Source organism: Peromyscus maniculatus, chromosome X, assembly GCF_049852395.1.
Source record: "Peromyscus maniculatus bairdii isolate BWxNUB_F1_BW_parent chromosome X, HU_Pman_BW_mat_3.1, whole genome shotgun sequence".
Classification (NCBI taxonomy): domain Eukaryota; kingdom Metazoa; phylum Chordata; class Mammalia; order Rodentia; family Cricetidae; genus Peromyscus; species Peromyscus maniculatus.
Window position 1 is genome coordinate 85,150,669 of NC_134875.1, and position 12,973 is coordinate 85,163,641.

At 40.2% G+C, this 12,973-nt stretch overlaps 1 protein-coding gene across 4 annotated transcripts in view; it reads right to left on the reverse strand.

Moving 5' to 3' along the window:
* The window catches only part of Kif4a (kinesin family member 4A), a 117,585-nt gene that overhangs the window by 14,360 nt on the left and 90,252 nt on the right, over positions 1–12,973 (reverse strand). For all 4 annotated transcript variants that reach the window (XM_042269054.2, XM_042269055.2, XM_076562400.1 and 1 more), the window contains exons 19-23: positions 10,462–10,545; positions 9,729–9,842; positions 1,702–1,857; positions 1,487–1,587; positions 359–488 (exon numbers count right to left, since the gene is read on the reverse strand). In XM_042269054.2, coding sequence (XP_042124988.1) covers positions 359–488; positions 1,487–1,587; positions 1,702–1,857; positions 9,729–9,842; positions 10,462–10,545 — 585 coding nt within the window. The remainder of the gene's footprint in view (positions 1–358; positions 489–1,486; positions 1,588–1,701; positions 1,858–9,728; positions 9,843–10,461; positions 10,546–12,973) is intronic.

A 12,973-nucleotide genomic window follows, 5' to 3' on the forward strand; every position in this document is an offset into this window, starting at 1 on the left:
GGTTTTCTCCTTGAGACTATGTCTCAAATTTTTAAACAGACATCTCATAGCTGTTTTTAAAAGTTGTACAATACTTCATGCTTACCAGTAACTTCTTATGGCATCCTGGTCTTTTCTATTAACATCACTAATGCATACTTGCTGGGTTAGGCATGATGAGCGTCAATTTATGATATTTTTCTAAGTAGCTGTCCTGTACTTGCTTCTAACCAACTTTTATCTATTAAGCTCTTCAATATTAGTATCGTTGGAGATTCTACCATGAAAAGTAGCTACAGCACTAAGAAAGTGTTCCTTACACTTCAACCTATCCAGCCAGGTCCCCTGTAACTGTTATTATTAGGAAGAGTAGTTTTACCTCTCCAATTAAAAATTTTATGGCACATTTGGCTTCCAGAATTGTGGCAATATTCTCCCAGCGTTGTTTCGGCCTGTCTTCACTTTCGGCATCCAGGAGCTTTTGTTGTAGGTCTGCAATCTGAGCACTCCTTCAGGGAGAGAACAGTGAGATTTATTGTCATCAGCCTCAATAGCAAGGAGAAAGGGAGGAGCTCTGAGTAGAAAATTAAAAGAATTTTATGTATGGAGTGATTAGTTAAAAGGTAAAAAGCTACCTTATTCAAATTTTATGTGGTACCTCCAAACCTAAAACAAAAGGAACCCCAAGGAAATATCTAAGTGGCTCTAATTTTATTAAATACTGTTTAAAATAAGTGGAACACACACACACACACATACACACACACACACACACACAGAGTTTGAGCGATTGATTTTTTTCTGTCTCATTTATTTCTCTGTGTCTCCGTAGGTGTGGAGGTGAGCACATCATGGTGTGTGAACTTTCTGTTAGTTCTTCGTCCCACTCTTTTCTCAAAAATTTTTAGTAGTTCATTATATATTCTAGTTTTTAGCTCTCTGCTAGATGTGTAACTGATAAAGATTTCCCCCCCCAATTCTATAGGCTATCTCTTCACTGGAATGATGGTGTCCTTTGATGTACAGAAGCTTTTGTTTTTAATTTCATGAGGTCCCATTTGTTAACTGCCAAAAGCGGGTGCTTCCTATAAGTTGAAGTGTGTTCACTATTTTCTTCTCTCTGGGGTCATAGTCTCAGGTCTTAATTCAAGGTCTTTGAATTATGTGGAGTTGTCTGTGTACAGAAGGAGAGAAGGATCTTCTAGATGTAGCTAACCATTTGCTGAAGATGCTGTCTTTGTTGCAGTGTGTATTCTTGGCCTCTCTGCCAAAAAGTTTAAGAGCCTCAACGTTGTTTTACATTTGTAAGGTGAATGACACTCACCTCAGGGAGCATCATAGTGACTGAATGACAGAAATGATCTCAAAATACTGGTGCTCTCTGTTTGCTACTGGTTTGCCCCATAAAAATCCTTCGAAAAGGAAGCAAGTTCTTGAATGAGTGGATTGATGGCACCTATTTGGATTCCAGGCATAACATTTTAGGCTTCAGATATAGCCCCATTACCTGAGCTCCAGTTCAGTCTCTAGGCTTTCAATCTGCTTTGCAATACAATTCTCTGCTTCTGAATCTTGACCACGCACTTCATCACGTGAGAATGTGCGCCTCTGTAAAGACAGTGGCCCAGAATGTGAGATTCAAAAGGCAAGAGTCCTGCAAAACAATAAGGATTTGCTAGGAATTCCATGTGGTTATTGATAGCGTTTCCCCCTGACACTTACTCGGAGTTTAGGAGGTGGATTCTCTCCAGATTCTCTTTTTTCTTTGAGTTGTGCCACATCCTGAGCAAGGATCTTTCTATCTTCAAGAAGGTCATTCAGATGCCGTTTGGCTTCCTCAGTACTGACCATGACCTCAATTTCATTTCCAAGCCAATTCTAGAAGAGAAATTAGTAATGTGTGAGTTGGGGGATGAGGACTCCATGGGCTAGATAGAGTTGAACTTAATTTCACTTGGACCAGAGTCTATGAAACCAGAAGTGAGATTTTTATTTGTGTCTATATCACTAAAACCATTACCTCTCTAAGAACTTTTATCAACACTATCTCCAAAGTCACGAGAGGCTTTCTATAGGAAACCTTTCTCTAGCTAGCCTACTACTTCTATTTACTGCTCCCATACTATTTGTGGGTTGTTTTTTGCCATTAACTCTCATGACACATGTTTAAAGCAGAAGGCGGTGAGGGCTGGAGAGATGGCTCTGAAGTTAAGGGCACGCACTGCTCTTCCAGAAGACCCGAGTTTGGCTCCCGGCGCCCATGTCAGGCAGCTCCTGGCTTCCCTCAGACAGCTGAACTCAGGTGTACACATCCACATGCACACACACAAGAAAATATAACGAAGAAATTATAAATAAATGAATGAAGTAGATGGAAAGGATTTTATAAAGAAAATATAATTAACTAAACAGACTTTTAGAAACAGTAACCTTGCAGGCTGCTTATAGCTTAGTGGTAGAGTGGGTGCTCACATTCAAAATGCTATAAATTCAATCCCCAACACCAAAAAGAGGAAAAACAAAAACCAAAAACAACAACAACAACAAAAAGCCACAAAAGGCAGTTGGGGTGAGTTCTCAAAAGAACAAGAACTGTGTAAGCTCAAACCAGACAAGATCCCAGGAGGTGGGACGTGGGCCTGAAGGCCTACCCCTGACTGAAGAGCTACTGAAGCTGCCGCGATGAAGAGTTAGCTTTCTGTAAGAGTGTGACTGACTCCTGGTAGGTAGACCACACTCCAGTGGTTGGACACACACCCAAGAGTATTTGGGCATCACAGATTGGACTGGTGGGTTTAAAAATAAAAATGAGGACATGAAGTTGGTTAGGTAGGGAGGTGGGGGTGGATCTGATGGGAATTGGGGAGAAAAGGTGACTATAATCAAAATATATTATATACAAAATTCTCAAAGAATTAATAAAAACATTACAAAAACAACCAACAACCACCACCACCACAGAATCCAGGTGCTCAATCCTGAGAACATTAAAGATGACAATGAAGCTGTACTGTAATAATAGTGATAAAAAGAAAGCCAGAGTGGCTACATCCGGAGCAGGTAAGTAGAATTCTTATGTAAGAATACTACCCCGGATCAAAAGGCCCATTTCATCAAGGGAGAAAATAATTCTCAATAAGAAGCAGCACCCAAATCTGTGAAACAAAACTATCTTTAATTCAACAAAGAAGACAGGAGAAGCAACAATTGGCTGTTTATGCGAAACACACTTTAAAAACAATGCACTATACGTTAAAATCAGCTGGGTCTACAATTAGCACACTAAACACTAATCTAAGGAGAGCTGGGGGGACTACATTAATATTCGAGGGAGACTTTAAAGGCAGGCACGATGGTGCATACCTATAATCCTAACACTCAGAGGGCTGAGCTAGAGGACCCTGAGAGTAAGGTCAATATGAACCTCCAAAATCCTGTCTCAAAAAGCAGAACAAGGGGCTGGAAAGACTGCTTAGCAGAGGACTCAGGTTCAGGTCCCAGCACCCCCAGAGTGGCTCACGACTATGCGCAACTCCAGTTTCATCAGACCTACGCTCTCTTCTGACCTCCTCAAGCATCAGCTACACATGGGGTGCACATAAATAAATGCAGGCAAACACTCATACATATAAAATAAAGACAAGTATTTTAAAGAGCAAAAAGAAACAAATAAAAAGGTAGATTTTAGAATAAAAATATTACCAAGAATAAAGAAGTTAATTTCATACACATGAAGAAGCCAAGTAATTCTATTTTTTTTCTTTCCATTGAGACAAAGTTTTGCTATGTAGCCCTGGCTGGCCTGGAACTTGCTATGTAGAACAGGTTGGACCCAAAGTTAGTATAATTCTTCCACCTCTGTCTCCCAAGTGCTGAGTTTAGTTTACAGGCATGAGCCATCTTGTTTGGTGAAGCCAATAAATTAGAACTGCTTGTGCCGGTAATCCCAGAACTCCCATTCAGCACATGTTCCCAAGAGGCAACAGCATTGCTCCATATTGCGAAGCATATGAAGCAGAAGTCAGCATTTTTTGATATTGTGTTATATGCTTTCACATCCCATCATATCTACAAAATACCTATTTTTGTCTCCATACAATCATTTTGTTTTTCATTTTCAGTATTGTATTAAAGAAATTACATTAGATATTGAATATTTCATAGACTTTTTGTTAGATGATTTTGTCCAACTCTAGGTAATATGTATTAGCATACTTAAAGTAGATAAGGCTGAACTATGATACTCAGCAGATGAGGTGTACTAAATGCATTTTTCAACTTATTATAGGTGCTTTGGGATGGAGCCTCATTATAAGCTGAGAAGCATTCACCTATAAAATAAAATAATAAAAAAAAAATGCCACTATGTTTGTATGTCTGTAGTTTTCCTGTAATATATTTATCTGGTTTTGTTATCAAGGTAATGCTAGCATCCTCATAAGCTGAGCAGCAAAAGTAGTCCTTTCAATTCAGTTGTCTATAAGACTTTGCATTATAGAACTAATATTTCTTCCCTACAAATTTGGGCTCGGCATGGTGGCATATGCCTTTAAAACCAGCACTTGAGAGGCAGAGGTAGGCAGTTCTCTGCACAAGGCTAGCCTAGTGTATTCAGGGAGTTATAGGTCACGCAGAGGGGTGTGTGGGTGTGTGTGTGTGTGTGTGTGTGTGTGTGTGTGTGTGTGTGTGTGTGTGTGAGAGAGAGAGAGAGAGAGAGAGAGAGAGAGAGAGAGAGAGAGAGGAGATGGATCTGTTGACCTCATGGGAGAGAGAGAGCACGAGTTGGATCTGTTGGCCTACATAGTTCTTTGTTTATTTGCTTGTTTTTTTTTTTTTTTTTTTTTTTTTTTTTTTGGTTTTCCGAGACAGGGTTTCTCTTGTGTAGCTTTGCGCCTTTCCTGGATCTCACTTGGTAGCCCAGGCTGGCCTCGAACTCACAGAGATCCGCCTGCCTCTGCCTCCCGAGTGCTGGGATTAAAGGCGTGCGCCACCACCGCCCGGCTATTTGCTTGTTTTTGTTTTGTTATTTATCTATTTATTTATTTAGACAGGGTCTCTATATAGTCCTGGAGCTCTCTATGTAGACCAGGCTGTCCTTGAACTCAGAGATCTACCTACATCTGCCTCCTCAGTGTTGGGATTAAAGGTGTGCACCATTACCCCTGGCTCTTTAATTTTTTTTTTATTGATCAAGAATTTCGCCGGGCAGTGGCACACACCTTTAATCCCAGCACTCGGAGGCAGAGGCAGGTGGATCTCTGTGAATTTGAGGCCAGCCTGGTCTACAGAGCGAGATCCAAGACAGGCAGCAAAACTACACAGAGAAACCCTGTCGGGGGGGGGGGGGGGGTGGTGGTGGTAGAATTTCATAGCTGGGCAGTAGTGGCCCACGCCTTTAACTTGGGAGGCAGAGGCAGGTTGATCTCTGTGAGTTCAAGGTCAGCCTGGTCTACATAGCGAGCTCTAGGACAGTCTAACCTACACAGTGAGACACTGTCTCGGGAAAAAATTTTTTTTTCATATATGACTAACTTAAGTCCACTCTCTACTTCCTCCCTTATTCTCACCACCAGAAAGGAAGTTAATAAAATTCAACTTCAACAACTGATTTCAGGGGCTGGGGAGGTGACTCAGTGGTTAAAGCATTTGCCACAGAAATATGAAAGCTGGAGTTTAGATCCCCAGAACCTATTTATAAAAAGCAGGGGATGGGGCATGGTAACCTGCCTTAAGTCTAGCACTTGGGAGACAGACAGGGTACCCAGGCCTTCACAAGGGTCACACCCACCCACGTACACACCTGTGCAAACATGCATATCCGCATACCAAACACAGGAAAATTGACCTCAGGTTGTTCAGGTTATAACATGTTTCTTCTTCAGTAAATTTCAGTAGTTTGTGTGTTTCAGGGAAATTGTCCATTTCAGTTAAACTCTCAAATTTAGGCACTTACCACATTCTCTCTTAACCTTCATTATAACATATAAAATATACAGTGATATAATTTATGAAATTTCTGTTAATTACATTTTGTTTTCTACCTTTTCTTGATTAGGAAAGCCAGAGGCCTATGAAAGAACCAACTCTTTCTTACAGAGGTTAACTTGGAAAAATTGATGCGCACCTATATTTGTTTAACATAATGCTTTCTGAAATAAGGTGCTACTATGTAGCCTAGGCGTACCTTCATTTCGTGATCCTCCTGCCTCAGTCCCCAAAATTCTAGGACCATAGGTATGAACTATCAAAATTAGAAATAATTTTTACAAAGCTCATTAATTTCTACTCTGGTCTTTATTACTTTCTTATTTCTACTTACTTTGCACTTAATTTTACTTTCTTAGTTTCTTCAAGGAAGAAGTTGAGATTAATGACTTGCATTCTGTCTTTTCTAACATGGGTCCATAGGGCTAGAAACTTCCTTTAATAATGTTGTATTTTCATTCAATTCAAGACACACTCTAATAGTCTGAGTTAATTCCTCTTTGACAGTGGCTTTTTTAGAAGTGTTATCTCTTAGTTTCTAAGTATCCAGGGAGTTTTTCAAATACAGTTGCATGTAATTCAGGCTGGCTTCACACTGTAGTGAGGCTAGTCTTGAACTTCTGATCCTCCTGCCTCTACTCACAGTGTTGAGATGACAGGCATGTGCTACTATCATTTTTGTTATTCATTTCTAGTTTAATTCCATCATGGTCAAAACCATACTGCACAAGACTTAAGCTGTCTTTAGCCATTCAGAACACACTGAACCTTATTTTATGGCTCAGCATCTTAGTAGGTTTTCTCTATGAACTTATTACGTAACCCATTTCCTAGGTTGTGCCAAATAACAATGCTTTTGCAGAAATATGCATGTGAGCTTTCTTTTTTTTTTTTTTTTTTTTTTTTTTGGTTTTTCGAGACAGGGTTTCTCTGTGTAGCTTTGCGCCTTTCCTGGGACTCACTTGGTAGCCCAGGCTGGCCTCGAACTCACAGAGATCCGCCTGGCTCTGCCTCCCGAGTGCTGGGATTAAAGGCGTGCGCCACCACCGCCCGGCGCATGTGAGCTTTCTAATAGTAGCTTAATTCATGGAATGGCCTAGTTTAGGTGTTGACTGGATTGGCTTAAGGGATACCTAAAGATCAGGTAAAGGCATTGTTTTTCTGGGTTCATCTGCCAGGGTGTTTTCAGGGGAGACTAGCATGTGAGTAGGCGGACCGAGTTGGGAAGATTCATCATCAGTGTGGGTGGCTACCACCCAGAACATGCTGGAGTTGCAGCTAGAACAAAACTGCCAGAGGGAGGGCACTTCCTGTCTTTCCTGGAGCCAGGGCACGGGAGCTCCAAGTACTTTGGTCTTTGGACTCCAGGGCTTACATCAACCCCCAGATTCTCAAGCCTTTGCCCTGTGACTGGGAGTTACACAACCACTCTCCTGGTTTTGAAGCTATCGGATTTAGACTCAACTGTGGTATGGTATCCTGGATCGGCAGCCTGCAGATGACTACTATGGGACATTTAGGCCTCTATAACTATGTGAGCCACGTCTCCTCATAAATCTCTCATGTCTGTTGGTTCTGTCCCTTGTTATTTGGGGTGTGACAGTTCACAGCTGTACTCCCGGCACTCTGGAGGCTGGAGCAAGAGGACTGCTACATGTTAGACTAGCCAGCCTGGGCTAGAGAAGCAATCCAGGCCAGCCTTTGCCTCAAAAAAAAAAAGTCAAAAGCATCTAACAATTGACTGGATAAACAAACCATAAGAAAACCCATACAATGGAATATGACTTAGTGAAATAAATACACAAAAGTGAAAACTACTGAAACAAAACACAGATGAATCTTAAATGCATCTCATTAAAAGAAGCCATATTTTGTTTGTAATTATAAGAGCAAACACAAAAGAGAGATAACCATAACCATCATAACCAGTGTTTTGGAGGTGCTCACCAGTAGAGTACCTGCCTAGCATGCACAAGGTCTTGGGTTTAATCCTTAGCACTTACTGAAGTACCCAATAAAACCCAGATACTTTATGTCAATTATGCCTTAATAAAATAAACTGTTTAAAAAAAAAGCGATGTCATCTGCCATCCTAATAGCTAAAACAATCAAGTTGTAAGATTATTTTAATAATAAAGGAGAAAACTTCTGAAAAAATAAAATCAATTTAATAAAAAATTATTTAGTTTTGGGTATATGGGTGTTTTACTTGAATATATGTCTGTGTATGAATCTCAGGGCTATATAGAGACCTTGTCTCAAAAAACAAAGAAAGAAAAAACAAAAACAAAAACAAAAGAAAAAACAAAAGTAGACACATGAAAAGATGCTCAGCATCCTTAGTTATTAGGGAAATGAAAACTCTAACAAGGTATCATTTTGTATCTACTAGAATCCCTAAAGACTGACCATACTATAGGTATTGTTGAGAACATGCAGCAACAAGGACCTTCAATCACTGCTGGTAGGAATGGTACAACCACTTTGGAAAACAGTTTAGTAATTGTTTAATAGGGAAAACATACACTTAGCAGACGAGAAAGCTATTTGAGTCCAGGCTGTCTACCAAAAAGAAATAAGACACATAGTTCCCACAAAAACTTGGTCCATGAGTGTTCGATACAATATCTGTAATAGCCCAAACTGGAAAGAACTCAAATGACCACCAATAGGTGACCAGAGAAGTTATGATACATCCATACAATGAATGGGATGTCACTCAGCAATAAAAGTAACTGATGTATGTAATCATATGGATGAATGTGAAAATAATTATGCTGAATAAAAGGCCAAAAAGTCAGATACCATGCAATTCCATTTTAGTAAAATTATAAAAAATAAAGAAATCTATAGTGACAGAAAACCAATCCTTCTCTCTCTGGTTTTTCAAGACAGGGTTTCTCTGTGTATCAGCTCTGGCTATCCTGGAACTTGCTCTGTAGACCAGGCATGCCTCTGCTTGAGATCCGCCTGCCTCTGCCTTCTGAGAGCTGGGATTAAAGGTGTGTGCCACCACCACCTGGTTATATCTGGGTCTTGAATTTTAGGAAATTTAAATCTTTAGATTTACTTAATGTGTATGAGTGTTTTGCCTGTATGCATATATATGAACCAGTGGATTCAAACTCTCCATGGATCTCAGACTTGCCTTGACCTCATAATCTTCTTGCCTCGGCTTCAGAAATGCTATGAGGTCACGGGTGTCCCACCATGCCTGGCCAGAAAGCATATTTGGGGATTCTGGGCGTATTGGTTCCCTTTCTCATTGCTTTGACCAAACAACCGACAAAAGCGGCTTCAGGAACAGTTTCTTGCTTTTCACAGACTAGTGGCCCACAGCTCCCCACAGCAGGGAAGGTGTGGGGGCAGGCATGTGAGGGGGGTGGTCCTACTGTGCTGGATGTCAGCAAGCAGAAAAGACAGGAATACTCACACTCAGCTTACCTTCCCTTTTTCATTCAGTCTCGGACCCCAGTCCACGGTATGGCACGACCCAGCACTTCACCAAACTGTATATTTTAAATACATACCATTCCTGGTACGTCAATCACACCAGAACAAAATAGTAACTGAGCTATGGCAGGCAGGGATACAAAGAATGCTCTACTCTTGTTCTTTGACAACAGTTGAAAGAGATCTTTTAAAATAAGCATTTCAGGCAGAACTTCAAATTCTGTATTTACTTTTAAATCAAAAGCAAGTTATTTCCTATTTCCCCTGTCCCCAGTACATGTAAAGAAAATGATGGTTCAAGCTGTTCGTACCTTCATTCGAGCTGCAGTGCCTTCCATCCCACGGCTTTGAGTCTCTTTCCGCTTTTCTGCAACTTCCTTTTGCTTTTGGAGAGCATCCTTAAGACGTTTGTTGGCAGCTGCTGCCTAAATACAAACGGGAGATGGGGATGCTGAAGAACATTTTAATTTGCAGCATCTCAGTAAACAAATTCTAGGTTTGAATTCCTATAGGAACCAGGTTTTCAAATCCCCAGGGACATGATAACTAATGACTAGCAGCTACTGCTTCAGTGCTGCAAGAGGGGTACATTTAAAGGAAGTTCTGCAGACTGAAAATGTCTGGGAATGTCATGTATTGCTAGTAGTCTGTTCTATTTTATTAAGAAAAAAAAAAGCCAAACTAGAATAAAAAAAACCCCACATTTGAATGGTACAGTTTTCAACACAGGTTTTATTCATTCACAGGTCATACTAGATAAAAAGAGATGAAGATTTAGGACTTATTCAGTTTTCATGGTAGTACATGTTCATAATCCCAACACTTAGGAGGTAGCGTCAGGAAGATTAGGAGTTAAAGGCTAGCTTGGACTACAGAAAAAACAAACAAAAATTAACCCCCAAATAAAACAAAATAAACAAGAAGATTTAAACAATGCTGGTCAATATTGACCCCCCCCCCCCATTTCCTAAGACACTTTGTGAGCATGTTTAGGTATGGCCATGGCAATGAATTCGGCACGGCAGACAGGCGTTTCTTACCTACCTCCTCAGTTTTACGTCTCAGCACGGTAGACTGTTTCTGGAAGTTCCTTTCAAGTTTGAGCAGTTCGTACTGCCTCTTACGATCCTGACAACAAGAAAGTCAGATCTTAATTGATGTTCAGCGAACCAAAATAAAATCTTAACTAAGAAACCTTCCCAGATGTCCTTTATATTTAAGGCTAAGTAAAATACTGTGAGTAGCCTTTATCTTATCAGAATTAAGAACTGGAAGTACTGGAAACTATGTTCGCATATATAATAAAGATCCTTGTCTTCCTCAGCTTATTGCTCTGTGTTCAAATTCTCCATTTCTCAGACTTACATCAATTATAAATATTACCACAGAATGTGAGATCAGGAAGAAACCAAAGATCATTCAATGAACAGCCTTGTCCACATAGTTCACTATTGACAGAGCTAGAACTCAGTTTTACTGATAAAAAGATCAGTACTTCTCAACTTCAGGAGTTGGTCATAAAACCCAGTGGCCAGAAAAAAGGAGAAAGCTACCACAGAGTCAGCCCCCTATAAAATTAAGATAACTCCAGCTAAGGAAGCTTCACAATTTTGAACACATCTAGCTCACCTGAATATATCCTCTCTGCTAAGAGATGAAAAATGAGGACCATGAAACATTATGGGATAACAGCCACTTCAAACAACCACACACGTAACTGCTTTGATTTCTTGGCCCCTTCCTTATTTTCCTAATCCATTAAGCTTTCCGGTTCTACTTGTTGCTTACCCAATCTGGACAGCATGGTCAGCCATTTTAGTGATGTCTTGGCCAGCATACATATAAGAACTATTATAAGATGGCTAACACAAATGAACTCAAGGGTGTTTTTGTAGACTTTCTGTCTCATATTATTTTGTTTTGGCATTTTTTGCCTTACTGTTGTTTTGTTTGTATATTATATTTTCTAATTCTGTGTAATTTTAGGAGTTTATTGTGTATTTATTTCTGTGTATTCTTTTTTGTACTTTCAAAAATTATTCTGGTTTGTTTTGCCTATTTATTTTCAAAAGAGAGAGAAAAAGAAGGCATGGAGTTGGGTAGGAAAGGAGGATCTAGGAAGAGCTGGGGGAGGAGAAACTGTGATCAGAATATAAAAAATTTATTTTCAATAAAAAAAAAGTTGAATATGCTGATTCTAGGAAGCAGGCAATTGTGGGACATGAGGTGTGGCTTTGAGTTGGCCTTTTGAAATTATCTGATTCTGAAAATTATAACTGATTAAAGCTGAAATGAAGTTTTGAAATAATCCTGCATCCACAACAAATTAAAAATTTGATTTAAAAAAAAAGACCTATTAGTTTCACCAGTGGGGATTGTAGCTTAGTGGTAGAGTGCTTGTCCACCATGCACGAAGTCTTGGCAGGGAAAAGAAGAAGAGGAAGCTACTCATTTTGTATAACTCATATAATATTTATACAGTAGGTACTGCACTAGGTTCTGGGACGTGGCCATGAAGATGATCTGGTTAGTATTCTCACAGAGACTACAAATGAACATAAACGACACAGAATTATAACAGAGTACAATATAACTGTAGGCCTGTAGTTAGGCCTCCTTTACTAGGCTGTACGTTAGTATGCGGTCAAGGGAATGAAACAGGAGACTAAACCCTCTCATCACAAAGCCCCTGGAGAAGTTAGTGCCGCCGCTGCCCGTTAGTGCCTCTGCTGTCCTGAAATCTCCACATGCCCATTTAGTGCAGTGAGCTTTTCTAGTCCCTCCTCCTCGACAACAAACTCAGTCTCATTAGCACTCCCCAGCCCCGACTGGAGATCCTCCTTCCTCTGCAGTCTTACAGATCTCATTGTTGTTTCATCCTATGGGAACTAAAGAGACTGTTTTCTTAGCCCTCTCTTTCTTTTCTCCTTCCTTTCTTTCCTTCTACAGGCTGCTCCTGAACTAATTACACTTCTTTTTTCTATACATTCCCCATCTCTACAATCATATCATTCCTGTGGTTTCAATCTTCACTTTTCGGCAAGATAATTCCCCAATTATGAACTCCAGCCCATTCTCTCTTCTGAACTCAGTTAATATCATCTCTCTGTCCCAGCGATTATACTCCTGAAACTAGCATCCCCACAGCAGACCAGAATTTGCCTCTGAACTTTCCAGCCACTCAAAAGCCTGGAATAACTGTTGATGTTCTCCCTGACTCATTTTTTTTTTTTTGTAGTTTTTTCAAGACAGGGTTTCTCTGTGTAGTTTTGGTTCCTGTCCTGGATCTCTCTCTGTAGACCAGGCTGGCCTCAAACTCACAGAGATCTCCTGGCCCTGCCTCCCCAGTGCTGGGAATAAAGGCGTGCGCCGCCGCTGCCACCACCTGGCCATTGACTCATCTTTGAAAGGCATATTTTACATTTATGATAATTCAGTCAACATTAACTGAGCGCATACTGTAATATATAATTACTGTTTTAGTCAATGGGAAAATGGAAGTGAACAAAATAAAGATTCTTGGCAATACAGCATACTCAGTGCTGTAAAGTATTAC